This window comes from Dromiciops gliroides, chromosome 1 (assembly GCF_019393635.1).
Source record: "Dromiciops gliroides isolate mDroGli1 chromosome 1, mDroGli1.pri, whole genome shotgun sequence".
Classification (NCBI taxonomy): domain Eukaryota; kingdom Metazoa; phylum Chordata; class Mammalia; order Microbiotheria; family Microbiotheriidae; genus Dromiciops; species Dromiciops gliroides.
In genome coordinates, this window is record NC_057861.1 from 315808997 (window position 1) to 315834819 (window position 25823).

General features: G+C 36.8%; 1 protein-coding gene across 1 annotated transcript in view; it reads left to right on the top strand.

Annotated features, from left to right (window-relative positions):
* The window catches only part of DYM (dymeclin), a 613994-nt gene that overhangs the window by 52924 nt on the left and 535247 nt on the right, over positions 1-25823 (top strand). The window contains 3 exon segments of the mRNA XM_043964852.1: positions 14094-14146; positions 19701-19794; positions 25578-25711. Of these exon segments, the coding sequence (XP_043820787.1) occupies positions 14094-14146; positions 19701-19794; positions 25578-25711 (281 nt within the window).

Consider the following 25823-nt stretch of genomic DNA (forward strand, 5'->3'; position numbering starts at 1 on the left):
ATCTGCATGGTGCTTATACAGATAGAGTCCTTGCTTCTTTGCTACTGCAACCCACTCCTCTCTTCCCTAGAACTGTGACCCAGAACTGGGTAATAGGCAACAGAGAGGTCAAACGGCAACTGATCCCTTACCCAGTACTAATACAGGCAAACCATGTGATCTCTTTCTGTCCAGGTTTTCAATCCATTTTCTATTCCTGGGCACTAGACTCTTCTCTACTGCTGTTACTGCTGCTTTTGCTGCAGTCACAGCTCAGTGCCAACCCCAGTGTCCTCAGAACTCTCTTTCTTCCTGAGCTGCCCTGAGCTGGAAAAATGACTCTCTCTGACTTTTTATTGATTTTTCTGCTCCCAATTCATTTTGGCTTATTTTCTATGGTCATTCGTAGAAAAGGTTTTAGGGGTGTTTTGGCAGTTGTGACCTCTCACTCCACCATCTTGACTCTGCCTCCCATATAGACTTATTAATATATTTTGTTTCTTCCATTAGAATGTTAGTTCTTCAGACAGGGATTGTTTGTGCATTTCTTTATATACCCACAACTTACCTCAGTGCCTGGAACATAGTAAACATTTAAATAATTGTAAATTGATTGGTACCTAAATATATATTCCAAGTGTGATCTTACTCATGTACAATATTGTGCACTATGTGAGACAGTATACCTTCCTTTGTTTAGGATGCCATTCTTCTATAGTACAGTCCACATTTACAAGACCATTTTTGGTTGTCACATCATGTTATTGACTGAGCTTGTCAACAAAAAACGGTAACTTTTTTCATAGAAGCTTCTTTGATATTGATGTCTATTATACTGTCTTTAATTTTAGAATCCAAGTGCAGAAATATTTCATATTACTTTCAATTGTCAAACTGGGCCCCTCATTCTATCCTGTTCTGATCTTTTCAGATCCATTATATTAGTCATCCTTCCTGGTTTGATGTCATCCACATATTTGATAAGCAAGCCTTTTATGTCTTCATCCATTAATCATAACGAATATTGAAACTATACTAAGGAACCAAATATAGTGGGCAGCCCTTCATTTCTTTTAACAGATGATAAACCATAAAAGTGGAAACTGACATGTACCATCAGGTATAATTACTTTTAGGTTGTTATACTTAACTGTTTTTAGGGAATGTACTTTGTGAGTGTTATTTGTGTGTTTGGAGTGGACCTGCTGTGCCAAAAAAGGTATCGACTAAAAAAAAAAAAAGGTGAGGACAGTGTCCTGAATAGTGACATTAGAGAACATTGACAATGGATTGACACTGTTTCATTAATCACTACTCATGGAAAGTTCAACCGGTATCTAATTTCTATCATTTTTGTCACTTTGCTTCCATCTTTTCTGCTATTGAAAGAATATTGTTTTTGGAGTCAGAGGATCTGGATTTAATTCCTACATTTTCCATTTACCACCTTTTGACATTGGGCAAGTCATATCACTTTTCTGGTCCTCATTTTCTTATTTGTATAATGATAGTATGGGAACAGATAACTCTTTATCTCTTTTTCAGACTTATGTCTATGCTTCTTTGATATTATGAGAGATTTTGCCAAATGCCCTGTTCATATTTAGTTATTTGGGAGGGGGGGACAGGCAGCAGTACAGATTAAAGTCTTTTATGTCTTGGAAAAAGGCTTTGGCATTATGGTCAGCCTAAGTTACAGAAAAGTTTGAATTACTAAAGTATTTAAAATGATTAAAATTTTATTGGGCTGCTTCAATATTTCTTTTTTTCAATCTTAATAGTATTTTATTTTTTCCAGTTATGTGTAAAGATAGTTTTCAACATTTGTTTTTATAACGTTTTGATTTCCAAATTTTTCTCCCTTCACACCCTCCCTCCCCAAGACGGCAAACAATCTGATATGTGTTATATATGTACAATCACATTAAATGTATTTTCACATTAGGCATATTGTGAAAGAATAATCAGAACAAAAGGGAAAAACCTCAAAAAAGAAAAAAAGACCCCAAGTAAAAATAGTATGGTTCAATCTATATTCAGATTCCACATTTCTTTTTTCTGGATATGGAGAGCATTTTCCATTATGGCTACTTCAATATTTCAGTGAAACTTTAGTCTCATTTATTTGGTTCCTTTTTCTATTCATTCAGGTCTTAACCTATCCATACTTTCTCATTTTATTTAGGCATTCAATCATTTCAGCTTTAATGTAGACACAAACATAGTGTCTTCTACGTGCCAGGTGCTATACTAAGCAATGGGTTTACAAAGAAAGCCAAAAGACAGTCCCTTCCCTCAAGGACATCACAATCTAATCCTTGCAGTTCTTGTCCCTTCTCCTTCTCCTCCTCCTCCTCCTCCTCCTCCTCTTCCACCTCCTCCTCCTCCCCCTCCTCCCTTTTGTTTTGTTTTGTGGAGCAATTCAGGTTAAGTGACTTGCTCAGGATCACACAGCTAGTAAGTATCAAGTGTCTGAGGCTGGATTTGACTTCAGGTCCTTCTGAATCCAGGGCCAGTGCTTTATCCATTGCATCACCTAGCTGCCCCACTTGTCCATACTTTCCTACAAATCCTATACAGAGGCTCTACCCCACTTAGAAGCCTTGCTCTAGGGTTTTGGTTTTTATGTTTCATGGATACTAGTGTAGCACTCAGACATTCCATCTGTTATCTCTCACTCAGTACTTGATGTAAGTCAATCTTTTGCTTCTGCTCACATATTTTATTGACAAGAAATTTAGAAAGATTTAATACATTTAAATATATGCAGTCACTGCAATTATATTACTGACTGTTTTTAAGGAGAGGTTTTGTATTTTTTTTTGTTGATCCAAATTTCATTGTTTTTTGAATAGTGGAAAGAGTACTCCTTGCCAATGAATCAGGAGACCTTGGTTTTGTTTATGACTGTTTTTAGTTTCATAATAATATATAGATGGATTATTTGGCTTCTCTGCCATAGTTTTGTCATTTGTAAAAAGTGGGTAATAACACCTGTTCTATCAGTGCACATGATTCTTGTCAACATCAAATGAAATAATGGAGATGAATGACCCTTGAAAAATGAGAAGGACTTTATTTGCATGCATAAATTTGCTATCCTGACTGCTTAAGCTTTTTGCTATCTTAAATAAAATAATACAGCTAGTTAAACAAAACTCCAAAATATTGTTTATTCTAATTTTTATAGTAAAATCTTTAAAAAAAATTTATTTCTCTTCATTATCTATATCTTGGACATCAGACCTTTATCAAAGATCTTCTTTTCTATTTTTTATTTTATTTTATTTTATTTTTGCGGGGCAATGGGGGTTAAGTGACTTGCCCAGGGTCACACAGCTAGTAAGTGTCAAGTGTCTGAGGCTGGATTTGAACTCAGGAACTCCTGAATTCAGGAACTCCTGAATCCACTGCGCCACCTAGCTGCCCCCGTAAAAATCTTTTTATTAAAAGTAATTGGAAATTTCAGACTCAACCTAGACACATTGCCACAAATGCTCAGTGATGCTTTGCTACATATATATATTTTTAAGGTCGCGTGGTTATTTTTCATTTTTCTGTGAGTCATTCAACTTAGTGGTTTAGCAAAAAAAGAAAGAAAGCAAGTTATTTTGGCATCTTAAATCCTTCTAAATTCAGAGAAAACAGACATTTTTTCCTAGTCTTCAGAACTGCTTCATAACCATTTGCTAAGCTGTAACCAATTATAGCATGACTAGAGTCCCTCAGTCTCAGAGTTGTAATTCAAATCAACAGTCTCTGGCTATAAGGGTCAACAGTGGGACCAAGCAATTTGTAAGGATGCCACTCTGTGTATCACTTTGAAAAATATTGTATAGCAAGCAAAACTGGGGGAAAAGAGGGAGGATAAAGAAGGATAGAGTGGATAAAACAAGAATAAGAAAGAGATACACATCCCTCATTGCCCTGCCCCACCCTCCAAAAAAATGTTACTTCAAAATGCCTTGCATTAGAGAGATGTTCTAGGACTTGAGTGGACTATATCAGTTTGAATATTTCTCCCATTTAGGCTCCACCATCCTCCCCCAGAACACTTCTTGGATTGGAATAATGATAAATTAATAAAAATTGTTTTTGGAAGAATTAAACATGACATTCAGAGCATAGTATCTTAATTTTTTTCTTTGACACTTGCTGTACCCCCTACCCTGATTTTATTGGGAAAGCTTTCAGTGGATCTCCAAAACAAGTAATGCTAGTTAGTTCTTGTTTTTTTTTCCTATTTAAGAAAGCTTTATTGATACTTTTTGTTTTTATGTCACAATCTAACTCTTGGTTTTAGATAAATAATTTGTATCCTATTCAGGAAAAAAACTCTTCTGACCCCACCCCCCTTACCTCCTTAATATAATACATCAAACAGCAAGCATTTATTTTTGAAGCATCTACTATGTGACAGACATTGTGCTGGGTGCTTTAGATAAAACTAAAAACTAAAAAATGAAAGAATAGAAAAAAGAAACATCATGTGTTTTATTATTTAAATGTTAATTATGCTAATTGTTTTCCTAATGTTTGACATATCCTCAAATTCCTGGCATAAATCCAGATTGGTTATAATTAATAATTTAAAAACACATTGTTTTAGTCTCTCAGCAGAAATTGTATTTAAAATTTTTGCAACAAGTCAACAAGCATTTGTTATATACTTACTCTGTGACAGGCACTTTGCTAAGTTTTGAGACCTGCCAAGAACAACTTTAGTAATTTTGATTAGGTTAATTCTAAACATTCCCCACCTCCCTCCAGGGCATTGAGGGTTAAGTGACTTGCTCAGGGTCACACAGCTAGTAAGTGTCAAGTGTCTGAGGCTGGACTTGAACTCAGGTCCTCCTGAATCCAAGGCAGGTGCTTTATCCACTGTGCAATTCTAAACATTTCTTCTGAGAGATCTTTCTTTCACAAATTGTTTTGTAATTAAGTTGATAGTCACCAAACAATATACAGAATTTCACAATTGTGATTGAAGAAGGGTTTATTTAGAATTTAGGTAATAGATTAGTGAACAGTTTGCTTCAGTAACTTTTTGCCCATTCCATTTAAAGATTCTCTTTTATATCTAGTCCAACCGGGCTGAAGTCCATTAATTGAATTAATCAGACTTCCTTCTTTTCTCTCTCTGCTCATGATCATAGTCTGGTCCAAGCATGTGGAAAGAGGGTACTAGTTTGATCTATATCAGGAAAAGGCGTCTTCCTCTTGTCTTGTCACCTTCCTCTTGTCTTGTCACCTTCTTAATTCTGTGAAAAGGGAGGCCAGAATTCTTCCTGAACTTTTTTACTGTTTTCTTAAGGAAAGTGGTTAGGCCTTTTTTTTCTTTTGGGTGGGGCAATGACGGTTAAGTGACTTGCTAAGGGTCACACAGCTAATCAGTGTCAAGTGTCTGAGGTCGGATTTAAACTCAGGTCCTCCTGAATCCAGGACTGGTGCTTTATCCACTGAATCACCTAGCTGCCCCAGGTCTTTCTTTTATAAGGGGGAAAAGATTTAGTCCAGTACATTGTTTAGTTAAAAAAAAAAAAGACTGTATTTCTCTTTATGATTAGTCCAAAGGCTTCAGAAAAATGCTTACTTAAAATTCCTAAAATAGGAAAAGAGAAGTGGGAATAATATTAGTGTGTTTTTGCTTTAACTAATGGCTTATCAATTGTGTTGATCTTCGAAAAGAGATCTTTATTTTAATCACTTTAATAGTCTTCACTTTCAGTTTTCTTTAGTTTTCCTTTTATTTTTAAGCTTTCTTCTATGCTTTTTGGATTTATGAAAAAAACACGTCTTCAGAGATATATTTTCTTTTGTGAACTCTTTTTGCTGCATCTCTAAAATTTTGATATGTTGTCTTACTGTAAACTTTGTGTTTAGCATAATTATTTCTCACTGTACTTATTCAGAATATCATTACTAAGTTTCTTTTTGTCTATATTTAATGTTGATATTTCCTTTATTCGATGCCTTTTTTTTTTTTTTGGTGGGGCAATGAGGGTTAAGAGACTTGCCCAGGGTCACACAGCTAGTGTCAGTTGTCTGAGGCAGGATTTGAACTCAGATTCTCCTGAATCCAGGGCCCATACTTTATCCACTGTGCCACCTAGCTACCCCCTTTAATGCTTTCTAAAAATTGTGTTATGGCCTGTAAAAGGATGCTTGATATTTTTGTCTTTCTACATGTATTTGCGAATTCTTTGTAGTCAGTACAAATCACTTTTTGTAAAGGAAAATGCAAAATTGAAAAATATATTTGTGGTAAGATTATTGGAATTTGGCTGACTCATTGGAAGGGGCCATACTTGGCCTGCCCTGAAGTGACATAGGCTACTGATGTCAGATGGAGAAAACCCCTCTCCATAGGCAGTTTTTGAAGGATCTCCCCTTTTGGGGGAGGGAGATTAAATGCTCCCTGAGGGGAGTTTGAGTCTCTTCTGGAGTTTCCTTCTTTCCCAGGGCTCCAGGTGGTGTGTTAACATAAAAACCCTGCTTTCTTTTGAATTAGTTTAACTGAGCAAGTTGGGGATTTTATAGACTTTGGTTAGAGCTGGGAGGATTATTCGTGTTTCTTTTCCCCTATTCCCTTATCTTTGATTTTTATTAATTTCACCTTTGCTGTTTATTTTATTCCTAATTAATAAAATCTTATACATTTGTGGAAAAGAGGCTGTAAGGCTCCTTTCTTATTGGCCTGGGAGAAATATCTAAAAAGGCAGTTCGGAGGGGAGGGATCTTTGGACCAATTAACTCTTCAGATATTAAATTTGGCCTTCACATATTCTTAATATCTCCATTCAGTATTTACTGCCAAATCTAATTTGTCTAGTAGTCTTTTCAGAGCTGTAATTTTCACCTTGTATATTTTTCTTTAAAACATTTGTATTACAAAAAAACCCCAAAAAACCACTTTTATTCCAGTTATGTTTAAAAAAAAAGTATTTAGGCTTTTCCCCATTTGATACACTTAAATTTACATTTTATATACATTTATATTTTATTGTTGTTATTTCATTGAGAAGTATCCTAGGTGAGCAGAAAGCTAGCCTTGGAGTCAGGAAAACCTAGATTCCATTTTGGCCTCTTTTCCAACTACCTTTTTAGTATCTAAAGCTTTAGATTTCCAACTACTTGAGTTAGATTTCCAACTTCAAATTAAATGGTTGTATTGGTGAAGCATGGTGAGGGGGATGTGGATTGGATAAAGAAGGGTGGGTCAAATGAATAAGCAAAAAATAAAGACAAACTAACAGTTTAAATACTTTAAATCTTTAAATCAAGCAGCCTGGGATAGGACAAGTAAAAGATGGTCCTATATGCACTTCACAAAAGCTATAGAAAAAAAGTGGGATTAAATTAGTGTTAGCAAAACTGATCACAAGGATTAGTTATCACAGTGCCTGGAACACACAGTAGATGCTTAAAAAAAATACTTGTTGACTTTTCTTAAAGGAATAATAGGAATAAATCAATACAAAAGAAATGTACAGACAAATGTAAAATTAACAGTTATAATCTTACATGCGATTAATCTAAACTCCCCAGTGAAACAAACCAGATGTCAGAATGGATAAGAAGACAAATCAAACAATTTGGTGCATAAAGAAACACTAAAAAAAATTAAGATATGTGCAGTGAGAAAATGAGAGATTGGAATAATGGGTTTTTTATACGTAAATTCCAAGATAGTAGAGCTACAAACTTACCATCAGAGAAGGGACATTTAAGATTCACATTGTTAAAGGAGACAAACAAGGCAACTATATTAGACTTAAAGACAAAGTCTAGGAAATAGTATCATTAATTAGATGTCTTTTCACTAAATGGCATAGCATCTAAATTCATAAAGGCAAAGCTAACAGAAATGCACAATGACAGCAACACAATAATTGACTTTAACGTTACTCTCTCAGAGCATAAATCTCAAAGAAAGATAAAAAGGGAAACATAGAAATGAACAAACTTAGATTTGAAAGGCAGTGTATGTTTTGAATGGGCACATAAAAGAATGCACGTATTTCTCCTCAGCATCACAGTCCTTTTACAAAAAGAGCTCAGGGGCTAGACTATAGAAACATAATCAATTCAAGGGCAGAAACAATAAACGTTCTTTTGTAGACCATATTCAGAATTCTCAAATGGGTCTGTGATCTCATCAGTTTAGAAGTTCCTTCAGTGATAAAGATCTCAACCCTGTCTGTCCCTGTCCATTTTCTGGGACTCTTGTCCATATGCTCAAAAATGTTTGCTTCAGGGCGTTCACTCAGCATGCTGGAAGCTTTTCTTCCTCTCTCCCTACATTTATAGAATCCTTTGTTTTTAGCATTCGACATACCCATCTTCTCTTTTTGTCGTTCAGTCTTTTTTCCTTTTGTTCTATGGAGCTACTCACTGGCTTTACAGCCTATTCATATCCGCCATGTGCCCATCCATGTGATACTCATCTTTAGATTTTTGGACAGAGCAGTGTTCAGTGACTCATTGCTGTATAGCAGCACCAGTAAAATATTAATTTTGAAAAGATCAGTTTTTGCTTTCATGGGAAGCTTGAGGAAGTCACATATTCAGACCTGCCGTCAAGGAGAAGTACTTTGGCATCATTGTGTAGTATGGGTTTGAAATGGTGAGGAATTCAAGTAAGGAAGACCAGTTAGAAAGCTGTTGCAAATACCCAGGTGAGAGGTGATGAGGGCCTGACCTATATGATAACTGTCTGGGTAGAGAGAAAGTGTTGGATGGGCATTTTGGAGGTAGAATCAGGAAGATATACAAGTGATTGAATATGTGAGTGGGAATGAGGAGTTGGGGACAATGTCAGGGATATGAATCTTGATATGGGGCTTAGGATAAATAAGAAGAAATTCCTCCTGTGAGAAGCAAAACCAAAGACGACCAGATAATAGGACAGACATATTAGGAATCAAGGAACTATTAAAGTTTAGATTGACCAACTAGATAACAGGATGGACATATCTAAGAAGTAAAGGAAGATAAAATTCTATAGCAGGAAAATCAATTAGGCATGGCTACTACCTGACCAGAGCTAGGAGACAGAGATAACCCCAAAGGTCAGGACCATCATTTCAAAACCCCTCCCCTTGACTCTCAGGAATATGACAAGCTTCCAGGTTTTCTCCACCCCACCCCAAAAAAGAACTTTCCATTTTCAAGTGAACACCCCATCTGTCCTCTATAAAAGTTTTTGCCTTCATTCTTTTCTGGGAGGAGGATGTTTCTAAGCCATCTCCTCCCCAGGGATGAAGTCTTTGACTTTCCACTGAGTCATTTTCTGTTCTGCCAAATAAAAGACCACTTTCATTTTAATTGGTCTGTGTGTGAGAGTGTATTTCTTTTTTGAGGAATACCTAAGGACCCCTACCATCTTTACCCTGTGACAAAGCCTTTAACAGAAATAAGGAAGTTTGCAAAAGGGGAAGGTTTGGAGGTAAAAACAATGAGTTTAGTTTTGGACATTTTGAGTTGTAGATGTCTCTGGGACATCTATTTTGAAATGTTGAATAGGCCATTGACAACTTGGGACTGGAGCTCTGGGAAGAGCCTGGGGCTGCATAAATGTATTTGTGAGTCATTTGCATGGAGATGATAGTTAAATCCTCATGACCATATCAGTAGGTACACAAAATTTGGGGGGAAATTATATTTATTTGGAAAACTTTAAAAAGCTCAGGCATGGAAGGCACCTTGTAAAATATGATAAAATAGAATGTATCTAAACCTCAAAGCTAGCAATAGTTATAATAGAACAATACCACTTGCTTTCTTCTGATTAATTTTGGGTAAAACAATCTTTTTTTTTTTGCGGGGCAATGGGGGTTAAGTGACTTGCCCAGGGTCACACAGCTAGTAAGTGTCAAGTGTCTGAGGCCGGATTTGAACTCAGGAACTCCTGAATCCATGGCCGGTGCTTTATCCACTGCGCCACCTAGCTGCCCCTGGGTAAAACAATCTTGTCAAATAGTAGTGGGGAGAGGTGACAACCTTGTTTTACCTCAGATTTGTTAGGAAAGCATGGAGCATATTTCCATTATAAATATTGTTAGCTTTGGGGTTTAGGTACATAGCAATTCACATTCAAAGACTTATATAAATATTATTTAAAATTTTTTTTTCTTGGAAGTAAAGGAAGGCAAAAAATTAGAGGAATAGACTGTTTATGATTGAGCCATACCAGTATAGAAGTCATTGGGGCTGGACCATTATTTATTTATTTTTTTTTTGGTGAGGCAATTGAGGTTAAGTGACTTGCCCAGGGTCACACAGCTAGGAAGTCTTAAGTGTCTGAGGCTGGATTTGAACTCAGGTACTCCTGACTCCAAGGCCGGTGCTATATCCACTGTGCCACCTAGCTGCCCCCAAGGGGCTGGACCATTATTGATTGAGGAAATTTCCAGATAAGGAAATTCCTTCTGTCAGTGCAAGTTGGCACTTTCTCTTGTAATGATTAGAATGACGCCACCTGCTGGAGACTTACTGTAGAAAAGCTTCGCCATGAAGTGAAGGTCTCTGAGGACAAGACCATGAGTCTTTTCTTTGGCGTCAGGAAGTGATGTTTGCTGGTGGGAGGAAGAAGTGGGGCTCTGACTCTCAGGTTTTTTCCTGGGGACTCTGGCGGAGAAGGAAGCTAGGAATGTGCTCTCCCTTTAATAGATAGATGAATGTAGGCCTTTCTCTCTCTCTTTACCAAATTCTTATTCTCCTTAATAAATGCTTAAAAAGTCTAACTCTTGCTAAAGCTTATAATTTATTGGCGACCACTCATTAGATATTTTAGACAGACTAACTATAATTTTAGCCTGTACGCTCTGCAACTTTTAATTTTAAGAAATTGCCAAAAGTACTAAAAGGACAGATGACTTGTCTTAAGTCACGTAACCAGCATATGTCAGTGGTGCAGCCTGGTCTTTGAAAATAGCTCTCTATGTATTCACAATATGTCACTGATAAAATAAAAATGACCATGCAACAAAATTTAATTTATAGATTTTTCAGGCACATATAACTGTTGGTAGGTTCATAGATTTAGAGCTGGAGGGGTGTTTGGTTATCAAGTCCAACCTTTCCATTTCGCAGATGAAGGAGCTAAAGCCCATGAGATAAAGCTACTTTCTTTTTTTTTAGTGAGGCAATGGGGGTTAAGTGACTTGCCCACAGTCACACAGCTAGTAAGTGTTAAGTGTCTGAGGCCGGATTTGAACTCAGGTACTCCTGAATCCAGGGCCAGTGCTTTATCCACTGTGCCACCTAGCTGCCCCCAGATAAAGTTACTTTCACCAGGATCACATGAGTAGGTGCGGCTGAGATTTGAACTGAGTTCTCTGACTCCAGATCCAGCATTCTTTCCACTATGTTTCTCTGTACCTTTTATTTGTGGATTAATTTTTTTTTTTAAGTACATGAATGTGGAACAGCCAGGTGGCACAGTGGAAAAAGCACCCACTCTGGATTCAGGAGGACCTGAGTTCAAATCCGGCCTCAGACACTTGACACTTACTAGCTGTGTGACCCTGGACAAGTCACTTAACCCTCACTGCCCCGAAACAACACAAAACAAAAAAAGTAGATGAATGAAATAGATCAATGGAGTCAGAAACAAAAATGCTGCAACTCAATATCCCAGTGTTTGGTCAGCCCAATAGCATAAATAATTGAGTGAAGGACTTATTATTTCTCAGGATCTTTTAGGTTAACTAGGAAGTGGTTTGGCAGAAAAAAAGTTTAGACCACTATGTTGCTTTATATAGCATAATAAATTCCATATGGATACATGCCCTAACTATAAAAAAAAAATGATCAGGGAATAAAAGGAAGAGCCTTTCATGGTTATGGTTAGTGGGAGAATTTTTAGTGAAACATGGAGAAGTGATAGTGTGGAGAAATAGAATAAGTGCAGGATTTGGAGATAGAAGACTCGGGTTTAGATTTGTCTTCTACTTCTCTGATCAAGTTGGTATCTAAGATTTTTTTTTGGGGGGGGCGAGGTAATGAGGGTTAAGTGACTTGCCCAGGGTCACATAGCTAGTAAGTGCCAAGTGTCTGAGGTCTGATTTGAACTCAGGTCCTCCTGAATCCAGGGCCAGTGCTTTATCCACTACGCCACCTAGCTGCCCCAGTATCTAAGATTTTTAGGGATTTAATACAGATATATAAGACCAAGAGCCTTTCCCCAAAGGCCTATTCACATAGATAAGATGTGAAAAGTTTTCAAAAGAATCACAATCAGCAACTATATGAAAAATTGTGCTAAATCCCTCATGATGAGAGAAATAGCACCTAAAATAAACTCTGAGATTTCACCTTATATACAAGAAGTTGGGAAAAATTGATAAAAAAAATGGAAAATAGTGTTCAAAGGATTGTGGGAAAACAGAGTAGTGGAGCTATGAATTGGTCAGTCACTGAGTCAGTGAACATATATTAAGCACCTACTGTGTGCCAGGCACAGTATAAGCTATGAAGATAAAAAACAGGGAAAAGACAGCCCCTACCCACAAGGAGATCCAGTCATTCTGGAAATAAATTTAGAATTATCTAAGCAATATCACTAAACTGTTGATCCAGAGATCCAGCTATTGTGTGTATGTCCTAAAGAGCTCAAAGAGAGAAAGAGCAGTGCCATATATATTCAGATACTCAGAGTAAAACATTTTGTGGCAGCAAAAAACAGGAAACAAATTGGGTACCCATTGATTTAAAGGATAGCTGAACAAGTTATGGTATGTGAATGTCTTGGAATATTGTTGGGGTATAGTATATGATGAACTGATAAAGAATGGAGTGAGTGGAATTGGAACAACATTATTTACTATTACTATAATAATGTAAATGAAAGAACTATAAAATGAAGCTGATTGTTGAGTGATTTTAATGTCCAATTTGGACCTGGGAGGAGAGATAAGGAAATGTACCTTTCTCCTTTTAGTAGAGATTGTAGTCTTTGGGGATAGAATGTTCAGGACAGTATCGGATGTTTCTTTTTGTTTGTTGTTGTTTTTCTCCTTACAGAGTAGAGCTTATTGGGAAGGGGTGGGTTGTAGATATACAGAAATGATTGTGATATAGGAACAGAAATCATCGATAAAATTTATTATATAAAAAAATAAAGGATAGGCACTCCACTCAGTGTTAGTCAGATTATAAAATGAAATCATCCCTGAAATTATTATTATTGGTGAGGCAATTGGGGTTAAGTGACTTGCCCAGGGTCACACAGCTAGTAAATGTCAAGTGTCTGAGGCCAGATTTGAACTCAGGTCTTCCTAAATCCAGGGCCAGTACTCTATCCACTGCGCCACCTAGCTGCCCCCACTCCTGAAACTATAATGTAAATCTCTGGAAAAATATGGTTTCATTTGAGTTAACTTTTCAGGAATACCATATATTCAGGCACACTCCATTTCCTGCCCCTGCAACTTTGTACTGATTTCTTCCTACCTTCACTTTTTCATTTTCTTGCCTTGCTTCAAGATTCAGATCAAATCCTACCTTTTGCATGAAGCCTTTCCTCTTCTCTCCTACTGTTTGTGCTATTTCTCCTCAAAGATTGCTTTCTAGACGCTGTGTGTGTATATCTAGTTATTTGCATGTCATCTCTCGATGCCTCCCCTACTCCCAAATGTGAACCTTTTTTCTCTCCTCCCTTCCTTCTCCTTTCATCTCCCACCTTCCCCTTTCCTTTCCTCCTTTTCCTAATAAAAAACAGCTGCTACCTTGTATCTGATGAGAGATACATAGACCAGTTAACAAAGTAATAATTTGTATTATGGTCTTTCTGATAGTAGAGACCTTTCTATTTTAAGACCGTAGTTATTTATTGGAAAGTGTTAGTTAATAGTGCCTTGTACACAGTGATTATTTAATCAATATTTGTTATCGATGAAAGGTTTAAGTAAAATATTAAGCATGCTTTTGCTCCAGGCATTATGCTTGCCCTTGCAGTGCTAATTCCATACCGTGAAATAATTTTGAAATATTTATGTTCCGGTAAAATGATAAGCTTTTTAAAAAAAACTGAGTATTTTTAAAAAGTCCATCAAATACTTTGTATACTTATTGTTCTCCAACTAATTGCTTTCCTCTTCTTTCTTTCCTAGTGCTGAACTGAAGCTCTTGGAGGAAGCAACCATCTCAGTCTGCAAGTCTTTAAGTAAGAGAATTAATATCAGTTAGTTAACAGGTCTTATTTCATGATAATCTATACTTTTAGCATACAGTATTCCTTAGATATGAATTAAGCATCCATTCATCAGATAATTTTGTCTCTCAAGTAGCTCACTAGCCATTATTTCTGTAAACAACTTTACAGTCTTGATCTGGTCCTTTTATTTATTTATTTATTTTGGCTAAGGCATTTGGGGTTAAGTGACTTGCCCAGGGTCACACAGCTAGTAAGTGTCATGTCTGAGGCCAGATTTGAACTCAGGTCCTCTATCCACTGTGCCACCTAGCTGCTCCTGATCTTTTAGTGCAGTCAAGGGTTAAAGCTGAGTTCTTTAACAAAGTGTTTAATGAATATTCTTTTTTTTAAAAAAAGTACTTTCTCTGTTCTAAAATTCTTTGCTGCTTTTGGAGGAAAGCAAATTATAGAATAACTATATTGATGTGGTTCAGCAGCTTCCTTGAATTGTAGTGATGGTATTGACTGTGAGAATTGTATTCATAGTGGAATGTACTTAACAAGGGCTACAGTGAATGCCATTTTGCAGTGGAGAATTCATGGAGTAATGAGCATGATGGGGGCAGATCAGAGCTTCTTGGAAAGAGGTGAACATCGGGCTAGATTTGAATGGAGAGGATGGGCGTGGGTTGGTGGAAAAAGAGGATTGGAATAGAGCACGTGGCATGAGGAAAGGCAGGGGAGCCGGAAAAGTGTGTAGAAAGTAGCACCATGTTCTTTCTGTCATGCTGTATTTTGTGACTAGAATGGGAAAACAATAGCTGTATATAGCCGGCTAGATTTGGATTTCAGCATGCCTTAGGTGAAGAAATGAGTTAATCCATCAATAAGCATTTATTAAGTGCCTACTCAGTCAACAACAAGCATTTATTATGTGCCTGCTATATGCCAGGTACTGTGCTAAAACACTGGAGATGCAAAAAAAATATTAGAACACAGAGGAAGGGATGCATAACTTTGGAGTGGGACATTAATGGGATTGGGTTGAGGGAGAAGGGAATAGGGGAATAGGCAGGGAAAGGAACAGAGTAGGAATTGAATAATGAGTACTAGGGTTATGGTATCACTGGAATGAGGAGGGTAGGATGGTGAGAGTTTGTTAAATTGGTCAAATAGTCATTAAGCATTTATTAAGTGCCTATTGTGTGTCAGGCACTGTGGTAAGGACTGGAGATATAATAAGAGGCAAAAGGCAGTTCTTGCCCTCTAGGAACTCACAGTCTAATGAGTTCAGGTAGGTTAGCAACACCCCCTGGGAGGATTTGGCCTTAGACTAAAAGATAAGAAATAAGCACTTATTAATAAGCAAATATTATATGGCAGACACTGTACTAAGGGCTGGAGATACAAATACAAGCAAAAAGAGAGCACTTCCTCTTAAGGACCTTATATACTCATGGGGGAAGGCAGTTAAAAAAGAGGGAATGGGGTAGAGGAAGAAAATGAAGGTACCTGGCCAGGGGCAGTGGTTTTGAAGCCTGGAAGTCGGAAATGGGGCATCTTTAGGGAGTTAGGAGCAGGGTGTAACTGGAAAGGAAGGGTGGGAGGGGGCACTTGTTAGATTTTGGGGATACAAAGTGAAACGTATCATGTTCTTGCCTTTAAGGAGCTTACATTCTATGAGGGGGAGATGATAGGTACATATACATATATGTATACATGTATGTATATGTCTGTGTGTGTGTGTATACACATAAGATGATTTGGGAGGAGAGGGTTCTAGTAACTGAAATGTTCAGGATTGGGGGGATTGTGGCATATTTGTAGGGAGTGGGGAAGGAGTTAGTAGAAAAGTAGATTACAGATTGGGGTGGTAGTTGATTATAGGGGAAATCCACTGGAGAAGACATGGGAGGTTGTGATTAAGGTTACAGAGGGAGAGGGGTTGGCCTTGGTGAGGAGAAGGGCCATCTCTTCATCAGAGATGGGGATAAAAGAGGAGAGAATGAACGATGATGGTATGGAGCTGTGAGATGGAGAGGAGAGGAGAAGAGGAATTATTTTCACAATAGATTATGAGGCCGGGTATTCTGCTGAGCCAGTAGGGATAAAAGGTGTATGTGAGACTTGAGGAGGGAAGTGGGTTTGGAATAGTCACTGTGGGAAGTATGGTGTAGAATCTTTTATGGAAGGGGTAAAAGGATTTCCTTGTTTCAGTGTTGGCCTAATTGAGATTAGATAAGAAAGGCAGCTAGGTGGTTCAGTGGATAGAGTGCTGGGCCTAGAATCAGGAAGACCTGAATTTAAATTGGGTTTCAGATATTTACTAGCTGTATGACCCCTGGGCAACTCACTCAATCTCTGTTTGCCATAATCCACTGAAGAAGGAAATAGCAAACCACTTCAGTATCTTTACAAAGAAAACCCCAGGGACAGCATTGGTTTGCTATGGTCCATGGGGTCATGAAGAGTCAGACTTGACTGAGCAACAACAACAGAGAAATTTGTAGTGGACCTACTCTGCATGATTGTGTGATTCCTCCAACACCATTTAGTATATATGTGTACATATTGTCTTCATTGATAAAATACATGCTTCTTGAGGGCAGGAATTGTTTTACTTCTGTTTTTGTAGCACCAGTGCCTGGCATATAATAGGTGCTTAATGAATAAAAAAGAATTTAGGTCTTCACTGTGGGCAAAGCACTATTCTTTAAAAGATTTAATTACTCAAATTCTGATGATATATTTTACATTGTTTTATAAAGTAAATTCTTCACAATAATACTGTGTGGGTAGTACAATTGTAAAGGGCCTTTGAGATCTTTTAGTCTAACCTAGAGCAAGAATCATTTCTACACTATGGTTGCCATTCAGCCTGTGCTCAGATCTGTCCAACAATTTTTAGATAGCACAAATCACTTGAAAGTGGTTTTTTTTGTTAGGTTGAGTTGAATTCTCCCTCCTTGAAATTTCCAGCCATCAGTCCTAGTTTTACTTTCTACACAAAACAAGTTAATCCTTGAGCAGCCTGACAGCTTTCCAAATATTTTAGAACAGTTATATTCCCCTTTTCCCCTTGCTTCTCTCTATGATCAACATTGCCAGTTCTACACCCCTTTCTTAACATTTCATTTTCATTCCTGTGTTGAAACTACTTTGTCAGCTTCCTTCCAAATTGTTGTGCCAAGAATTGAACATAATATTTCAGGCGTGGACCAGCCTAGAGGTCAAAGGTACCATCATGCCCTTTTTTGTTATAGATACTGTACTTCTGTTCATGAAGGGCAAGATTCCATTATGGTTTTTGTTTGCTGTATCACAGAGTTGACTTGGTGAACTTGAAGTCAACTAGAAACCTTAATCACATGAATGGTTATTAAAGCACATCTCTTGCATCTTATATTTGTTCATTTGGCTTTATGAAGCTATATGCAGGAATTTGTATTTATCCATTAATCAGTATGTTTTAGGGACAGTTGTTTAAGTAGTTATGTATAAATTCTTTTTTTTTTTTTTTGCAGGGCAATGAGGGTTAAATGACTTGTCCAGGGTCACACAGCTAGTAGGTGTCAAGTGTCTGAGGTTGGATTTGAACTCAGGTCCTTCTGAATCCAGGGCAGGCACTTTATCCACTGCACCACCTACCTGCCCCCAGTAGTTATGTATAAAGAAAGCAGTCTGGTTCATTGGAAAGAGTGCTGAATTTGGAGTCAAGATGGATTTTGAATTCTAACTTTGTTACTTAATACTTTTGTGATCTTGGGTACATTACTTAACTTCCTTGAGTCTTAGTTCCCTCATCTGTAAAATGGTAGGGTTTGACTAGATGGGTCTCTAAGGTCTCTTCTAGTTCTTTTTTTTGTTTTTGTTTTTTTCCCTTCTAGTTCTAAAGATTATGATCTGATGAAAACACAAGGCTCTTCCATATTGTCCACAAGGATAGTATGAGGGATTTGTCAAATTGTTTCTATAATTTTCTTGCATGATAAAATCATTTAGAAAGGAAATTTGTTTATTGTAATTCATCATTTATGTTGTCATGATAACTAATCATCACAATTTCTGTTTCTTAACATACATTATATCAAAGTACTTTGACTCCAAAGCAGCGTATACCTGTAAACCTTTACTATGATTAAGGACTAACAAATCCCATGTCTAATAATCTGTTCTAAATTTTGCCAAATCCATGCTTTTCTCTGTTTTGAAAATTGGGACATTTGCCTCTTTTCCGTCTTCTGGTACCTCTCTCATTCTTTAGGATTTGTCAAAGATAATAGACAGTTGTTCAGTCAGTTATCATATCTGTAGGTTCTTTCATTGTCCTAGATGTTCATCTAAGCCAAGAAAGTAGAACTCATTTCTCAAACACTTTCCTTTCCCATCTTAAGATCTGATCACTCTTATCCATGTTGATTCTATTCTTTCTAGCTTCAAGATGATTTCTTTTTCTCATATGTTGATAATACTCCATTTGTCCTTAACTTCTGCCTCTTTGTTGTTCTTGCTCCTTGCATACCTTTCTTTACTCTCTGCCTTTTCAGCCATTCTCCACTTCCAGCAAATGAACCAACAAACAAAGCCCCGTTTATTGTCATAACATTTTTTAGAGCTTCCCCTTGACTTTAGTCATTCTGAGATTAATCTAGATTAGTGTCTTTTGGGGGGGGGTCTTTGTTTATCTACTTTACCATTTTAATCTGTGGATTCATTGGAAAAATAATCCAGCCATTCTGGTCTCTTTAAAGGTTCTCTCTTACCTTCCCCCCTCCCCGATTTGATACCATTTATTATTGTGTTGTTAGAATTCCATTTTTTAGAATTTTTATCTCTCTTTATCCTTTTTTCATTTTTGGAATTTCTTATCATAGAGTTACGTCTATTATTTTCTAAATCTTTCAAGAGCTATTTTCTAAACAAGGAGGGGAAACATTTAAAAGAGACTAATATGGCTTCATAAGGAAGCTAGGGTACATATTTGACTTCTCAGCATTCCTTTCATTGACTAATTTAAACTGTAAGATCACATGGTGTTTCCTACCCTTCTTTCTCCCTAGAACCATCAACCATCTTTCCATATTTTTTCATAGTTCCAATCAGTTATTCCTTGTTGGTTAGAATGTCTAGAGTAACAGTTTCCTTTGTTGTTTCCTATAAGTTATGAATGTTGAAATTATTTATTGGTAAGGCACATCAAGAACATAGAGATTCTTAGATTTGAGGTGAATGAGACTATTAACAGATGACTAGACAGTTGAAGTCCCTTTCTTTTACAACATCTTGACTCTGTGTTAGTTTGGTAATTCTGTGGCATGGCATAGTGGACAGAGAAATGGCCTTGGAAAGATGTGGGTTCAAGTCCTTCCTCTGTCACATAGTCCCTGGGCAAGTCACTTAAACCTTTCAGAGTGCTTTGGGGCCTTAAGACTATATACGTTTCAGAGAAGCCAACCTGCATTAGCAGAGGGAGTTTGCCACAGCTGAGGGAGCTCACATATCCATATCCAGTCCTGAATTCTATGCTATTGTGATTGTAATGAATGTTTTTTGACTCTTAAAAGGTCATTTTTTTTTCTTGCAGTTGAAAATAATCCACGAACAGGCAACCTTGGAGCACTCATAAAGGTCTTCCTTTCTAGAACCAAAGAACTAAAAATCTCAGCAGAATGTCAAAAGTAAGTGGCACAATGAAATTATAATGCCTTAATACTTAATGTAATGCCATGAAGATTTCAAGTATTCATTTATTAGATGAAACAACTTCAGTTGTTTCTTTGTTAGCCCATCTGGTAGGATTATGTCGTTATTTTAAGAGGATAATAAGACACAAGTAGAAAGATATAATCAATTGATATAAGCAAGAAAATAAATGTAGTGATTGTAGTTTGTGGAATAGTTAAGCTTTCCACCATATTAATCTTTTAGTGTTTATAGATGTACATATTCATACTTTTGGGGGGGGGTAGTATTTTATTTATTTATTTTTTCTGTTACATGTAAAGATAGTTCTCAACTTTTGTTTATACAAGCTTTCCAATTTCAGATTTTTCTCCCTACCTCCCCCCTCCCTAGACAGCAGGTAATTTGATATAGGTTTTATATATGTGTGTGTGTGTATGTATATTTACATATATATATAATAACATTAAACATATTTCTGCATTAGTCATGTTATAAGAGAAAAATCAGAGCAATGAGGAAAAACCTCAAAATAGAAAAACAGCACCAAAAACAAAAGAAAAAGTATGGTTCATTCAGCATTTATACTCCACAGTTCTTTTTTTTTTTTTTCCTCTGGATTTGGAGATCCTTCTCCATCATGAGTTCCCTGGAACCCTTCTGTATCATTGCATTGGTGAGAAGGATATAGTCGGGGCACAGTGGATAGAGCACTGGCCCTGGAGTCAGGAGTACCTGAGTTCAAATCCGGCCTCAGACACTTAATACTTACTAGCTGTGTGACCCTGGGCAAGTCACTTAACCTCAATTGCCTCACTTAAAAAAAAAAAAGAGAGAGAGAAGGATATAGTCCATCACAGTAGGTCAACACACAATGTTGATGATACTGTGTACAATGTTCTTCTGGTTCTGCTCATCTCACTCATCATCAGTCCACGCAAGACCCTCCAGGTTTCTCTGAACTCCTCCTGTTCATAGTTTCTTACAGCACAGTAGTATTCCATTACATTCATATACCACAACTTGTCCAGCCATTCCCCAATTGATGGGCATCCCTTCAACTTCCAATTCCTTGCCACAACATAAAGAGCAGCTATAAATATCTTTGTACATGTGGGTCCTTCTCCCCTTTCCATGATCTCTTTGGGAAAAAGACCCAAAAGTGGTATTGCTTGGTCAAAGGGTATGCACAGCTTCACAGCCCTTTGGGCACACATTCATACTTTTTAGGTAGTAGATTTAATAGCAACATTTATGACATTTGGAGTTTGTAATTTGCCATTGCCATAACTGAATTTGTGTTGTTTTTTTGTTCTGGGTTTTTTGTTTTGTTTTGTTTTTTGGTGAGGCAACTGGGGTTACGTGACTTGCCCAGGGTCACACAGCTAGTAAGTGTCAAGTGTCTGAGGCAGGATTTGAACTCAGGTCCTCCTGAATCCAGGGCTGGTGCTCTATCCACTGCACCACCTAGCTGCCCCTGTGTTGTTTTTTTAAAATAAGATCCAAAATTGGATAGTAACTCATAAATCTGCTTCCATGTTTTCTTTCATATGAGGTCATTTATATTTTCTTTATTTATATTTTCTGTTGAATTTAGAAGGTTAAGGAAGTTGCTTTCTCTATTTAAGAAGACAAACCAAACAGCAAGGTGGTAGTTTTACTTTTGCAATAACATCATTTTAAAATACTAATAGCTAAATCCACCTGTACTCTGTCAGACGCCATATAAAGAGAACTGTGCCCTGGAAGGTTCAGAAACTGAGCGGTTCTAGTGCATCGATGTTGATTGTTCGATGATCTTGTTAATTAAGGAACTCATAAAAATTAGGCTATTTTTTTGGAAAGTGTTGGCCTCAGGTATAACTATACTTGTTTTTATAAAATAAACATTTTTGCCAACGGCTTAATTTATTGATTTGTATTTAACATGCTTATTTTTAAAATTGTCTGGGGATATTTCTTCTGCTTAATTTGATGCATAAAATAAAAAGTCTAACAACTTCTTAAAGGACATAGAAGGAAAATTTAAAGTAGTAATATACTTTTCATACTAAATAATGAGATTTTATTCAAAATAAAGTAATCCCCCAGTTATCTACTACTGAGAAGAAATGCAATAGTCTAGACAAGTCAATATTTAATATAATTGAAATTTAACCCTTTTTAAAGAAACTGATACTTTATTTTAATTTTTGGGTGGGGCAGTGAGGGTTAAGTGACTTGCCCAAGGTCACACAGCTAGTAAGTGTCAAGAGGCTGAGGTGGGATTTGAACTCAGGTCCTCCTGATTCCAGGACCGGTGCTTTATCCACTGTGCCACCTAGCTGCCCCCTACTTTAACTATTTTTGAAGGAAATATTTTTTAAAAAATGTTTCCCTGTTTTTTAAATAGTTGTCATAATGACAGAAGCTTATCATAGTAAAAGCCAGTTACTGAACTATTCTGTAGCTATAGTTGTACTAATTGAAGTGAAATGGGACCTACATTTTTAGGTTCCGATACCAGGAAGGTACTGGATAACCAGCTTTTTAAAAAAAGTCCCAAATGTCATCACATGTTTTTGGTTATTTGCCTTTTTCCCAAAAAGCTGAAATGAAGCATACCCAGCTGCATGCTTTCTGATTACTTTCCTGCAAAATTCATTGTTGAACTAAGGGCCAATCCAGCTTCTCCCAGATGGTCCATCTTGCCTTCCCAGAAAACCTTTTCTTTCCTGTTTCTATCAGTATTTTTGACTTATCATTGCCACTCAAAAGATGACCTATTATTTCTGACTCACTAACAGATTGGACACTGGCACCTCCTTTTCAATTTGTATCCATCCTCTGTCTCACACTATTTGTTGCTAGAATGAGAAGGTGGGGAGTATTATTTACCATTTCAAGAATTTGTGCTTGAGTGGTTTGGGAACATTTAACTCCAAAGCTTATAAATTCACAGAATCACAGAGAAGAAAATATTTCTGCCAATTTGACATGTAGGTGTAGTTTTTTCTAATCTTTCCTGAATATTTAAGTTTTGCAGAATTCCAGGTAAAGTCAACATTAAAAATTACACCTTTAAATGTTATAGCAACCATGAAAGTCTTGTGTGTTACCTCCCTAATGGATCAGTTTTCTTATGCAGTCTCTTCTGTGCTAACTTTTCATGTTTTGAGTGCCCATATGTTAAATGAGTAAGGTAACATTGGCAGGAAAGAAAATGGATAAAAATATTATCAGACACTAACCTTTCATCAGGATTAGAGCTATAATTAAACATTAGAATTCTAGGATTACAAAAAATTTTTATTACTTCCATTTCATAGAAATAAGCCGCAATAGTTCATGTAGGAATAATCTGTTATTCTCTTTAAACCTAAGAGGACTTGATATACTTATACCTGTAGAAATTAGCAGATGTTGTCAGTGTATACCAGTTTTGTCAGCATTATAAAAGTCTTGCATTGATAGACCATGTCCAGAAATGAGTCCTTTGAAAAAGACAGTGTTCATTAGCACGACACTGCAATTTGCTGATTATTTGCACCAGCTATAGTTAGAATTCTAATGATCTGCCTCATTTTCAAAAATAAAAGCCACCCAACTGAAAATATAGACTGCTTACTCAGATGCATTTTTTCTTTTTTCTTTTTAAATGTTCTATTGATTTTTTCTTCTTTTTTTATATGTTGTCAATTTACAGGGACTGCTTCCTTCCCCCCTACCCCCAACTCATTCCTCCCACCCCCATCTTCCTTTTTAACAAATAAATACAGACAAGCAAAACAAATCAGCACCTGCATTATCCTGCACCTGTAGTATACCATCTCTTTGCTGACGAGTGAGAGGCATATTTCACTATCAGTCTTCTGAAGTCATGATTTTATTAATCATCATTCAGTAGTCTTTCAGCATTGTTTTCCTTTGTGTTATTATGATCATTTTGTAAATTGTTTTCCTGGTTCTGCTAATTTTGCTTAGCTTCAGTTTATACAAGTCTTCTCTAATCTCTTCACAGAGGTTCACTCTTATAAAGCACTGTCTAGGGGTCCTCATTGAACTGGGGGCCTGCAATGTGGTGGTGCTCAATGTCTTTAGTTAGTGCATAATCTGCAAAGAATTTGAGCATCCTAAAACTTGGTAATTTTCCTACATTTAGCTTTTCCAGTTATGGACAGAATTTTTTTTCTCTCAAGAATAGGCAGTTATTTTCCTTCCTATTATTTCCTATTGCATTTCATTTGAGTACTTTTGGAATTTGTCATGGAATGGCTGCTACCTAGTTCCCTTTTGTTCACATATTCAATGTTGTACATGTAAGAATCTTCTACTGTATTGTAGCTTCATTTATCCTTATACTGAACCCCTTTGAAAGCTGCACTGTACTGGTTTCTGTAAGTGTGCGGCTGCTTAACTGTATTGATGATCTATGAGATTACAGAAGTGAAAACATTGTCTTTAAAAAACCATCTCCCTTACCCCACAAGACGGCGAAGGATTGGTTGGCTGATGACCATTTATAGCATAGTGATGCCTCCTGAAATTGCTGACATTTATAAGCATATGCAAATGATTCCAATACTAGGCAGAATATGATACATTCTATAAGAGAAGAAAAAACAAGGAGCCAAGGAATTCAAAGGAGGAAGAGAGAGTCTGCAACTAGGGGTGAAGAGAGAAGATTTTATAGAGGAGATGATGTGAGCAGGATCTAAAAGTAGAACTTCAATAAGTGGAGAGTGAAGAGCTGGGAAGAGAAATCTAAATATCCCGAGGAGGTGTCCCATTTACAGTTTTACCATTTTATATTCTTTATGGCTGTTGAGACCTAGATGGCTATTTGTGGTGGGTGTGCTTGTGTATCTTGTATATGTGCACACCTCTCACCTTCTAACCTGGCTGAAGAACTATTCTTTTAGTTTTTTTAATCATCATGTCTTTTTCTCTACTGACAGAGTTCTGCTGCTTGCCACCCTTCTCTTAGTTTCTAATCTCTATCACCACAATTGCTGCTGCTTCTGTGTATCATTGCTTCTTGTGCTGTCTCGACACTGTTGACTATATTCTTCTCTTCACTTTTCCCTATTGTTCTCTCCTCTACATCCTTTTTTGTTGTTGTTGTTTCTTGGCTTTTGTGCCAAGAACCTTCCTTTTTCTGATCAATTAATTGTCTGATCACAGCATCTCAGTTGTAATGTTTAGGCCTTGGACTCTAATCCGCTGTTTTTGTTGTTACTGACTGTTTAGGGACTATTTCACTAACACATTAAAAAAAATCCAAAATACCCAAACAACCGAACGTCTGAATTTATTGCTTTGGATTATAGAAATCTGACTTCAGTAACTGTATTACTATTCTCAGTCTAGGACTTTGTTTTGGTGCTTGAACTGTCTTTATAATGTGATGATTTTTGGATGCTCTCTTAGGTTTTTATGTTATGTATTCACCTCTTCATTGCCTTTGATGAAAAGTTGCACATTATAGAACATTTAAAGAATCAAAAACAAAAGAGCAAGCTTTCTCTCAGGGGTCATTAAAGACTGATTTGACTTTGATCATTTTTGAAAACTCATATCACTTCATGTCAGTTACTAAGTTATGAGTTTACACAATAGATATCTTTGGCCTTATTATAATTAATAAATGTAATTAACGGGAGTGTGTATATCTCAAAACATCAGTAGAGTAGGTGCAAATCTTGATAGGATGAGAAGGATTCAGGGCATAGACATAAGATGTTTTTGCTCATAAATTAAGCATTGATTCTTGTGGGTTTTTTTCTCTTTTTCTTTGTAGCCACCTCTTTATTTGGCAGGCCCACAACGCTTTGTTTCTTATTTCTTGTTTGCTGAAAGTGTTCATCTGTCAGATGCCTGAGGAGGAAATGCAGCTTCATTTTACTTATGAAGAAAAATCTCCAGTCACTTATCGTAAGTATTCCCTTGTAAGGGACAGAAAGCCTGTGGCTAAACAAGGCATCTGTAAAAAAGGAAAGCATAAAATTAGAGGGGGGAGGCTAGTTAAAGTTTTTTCCTCTCTCAT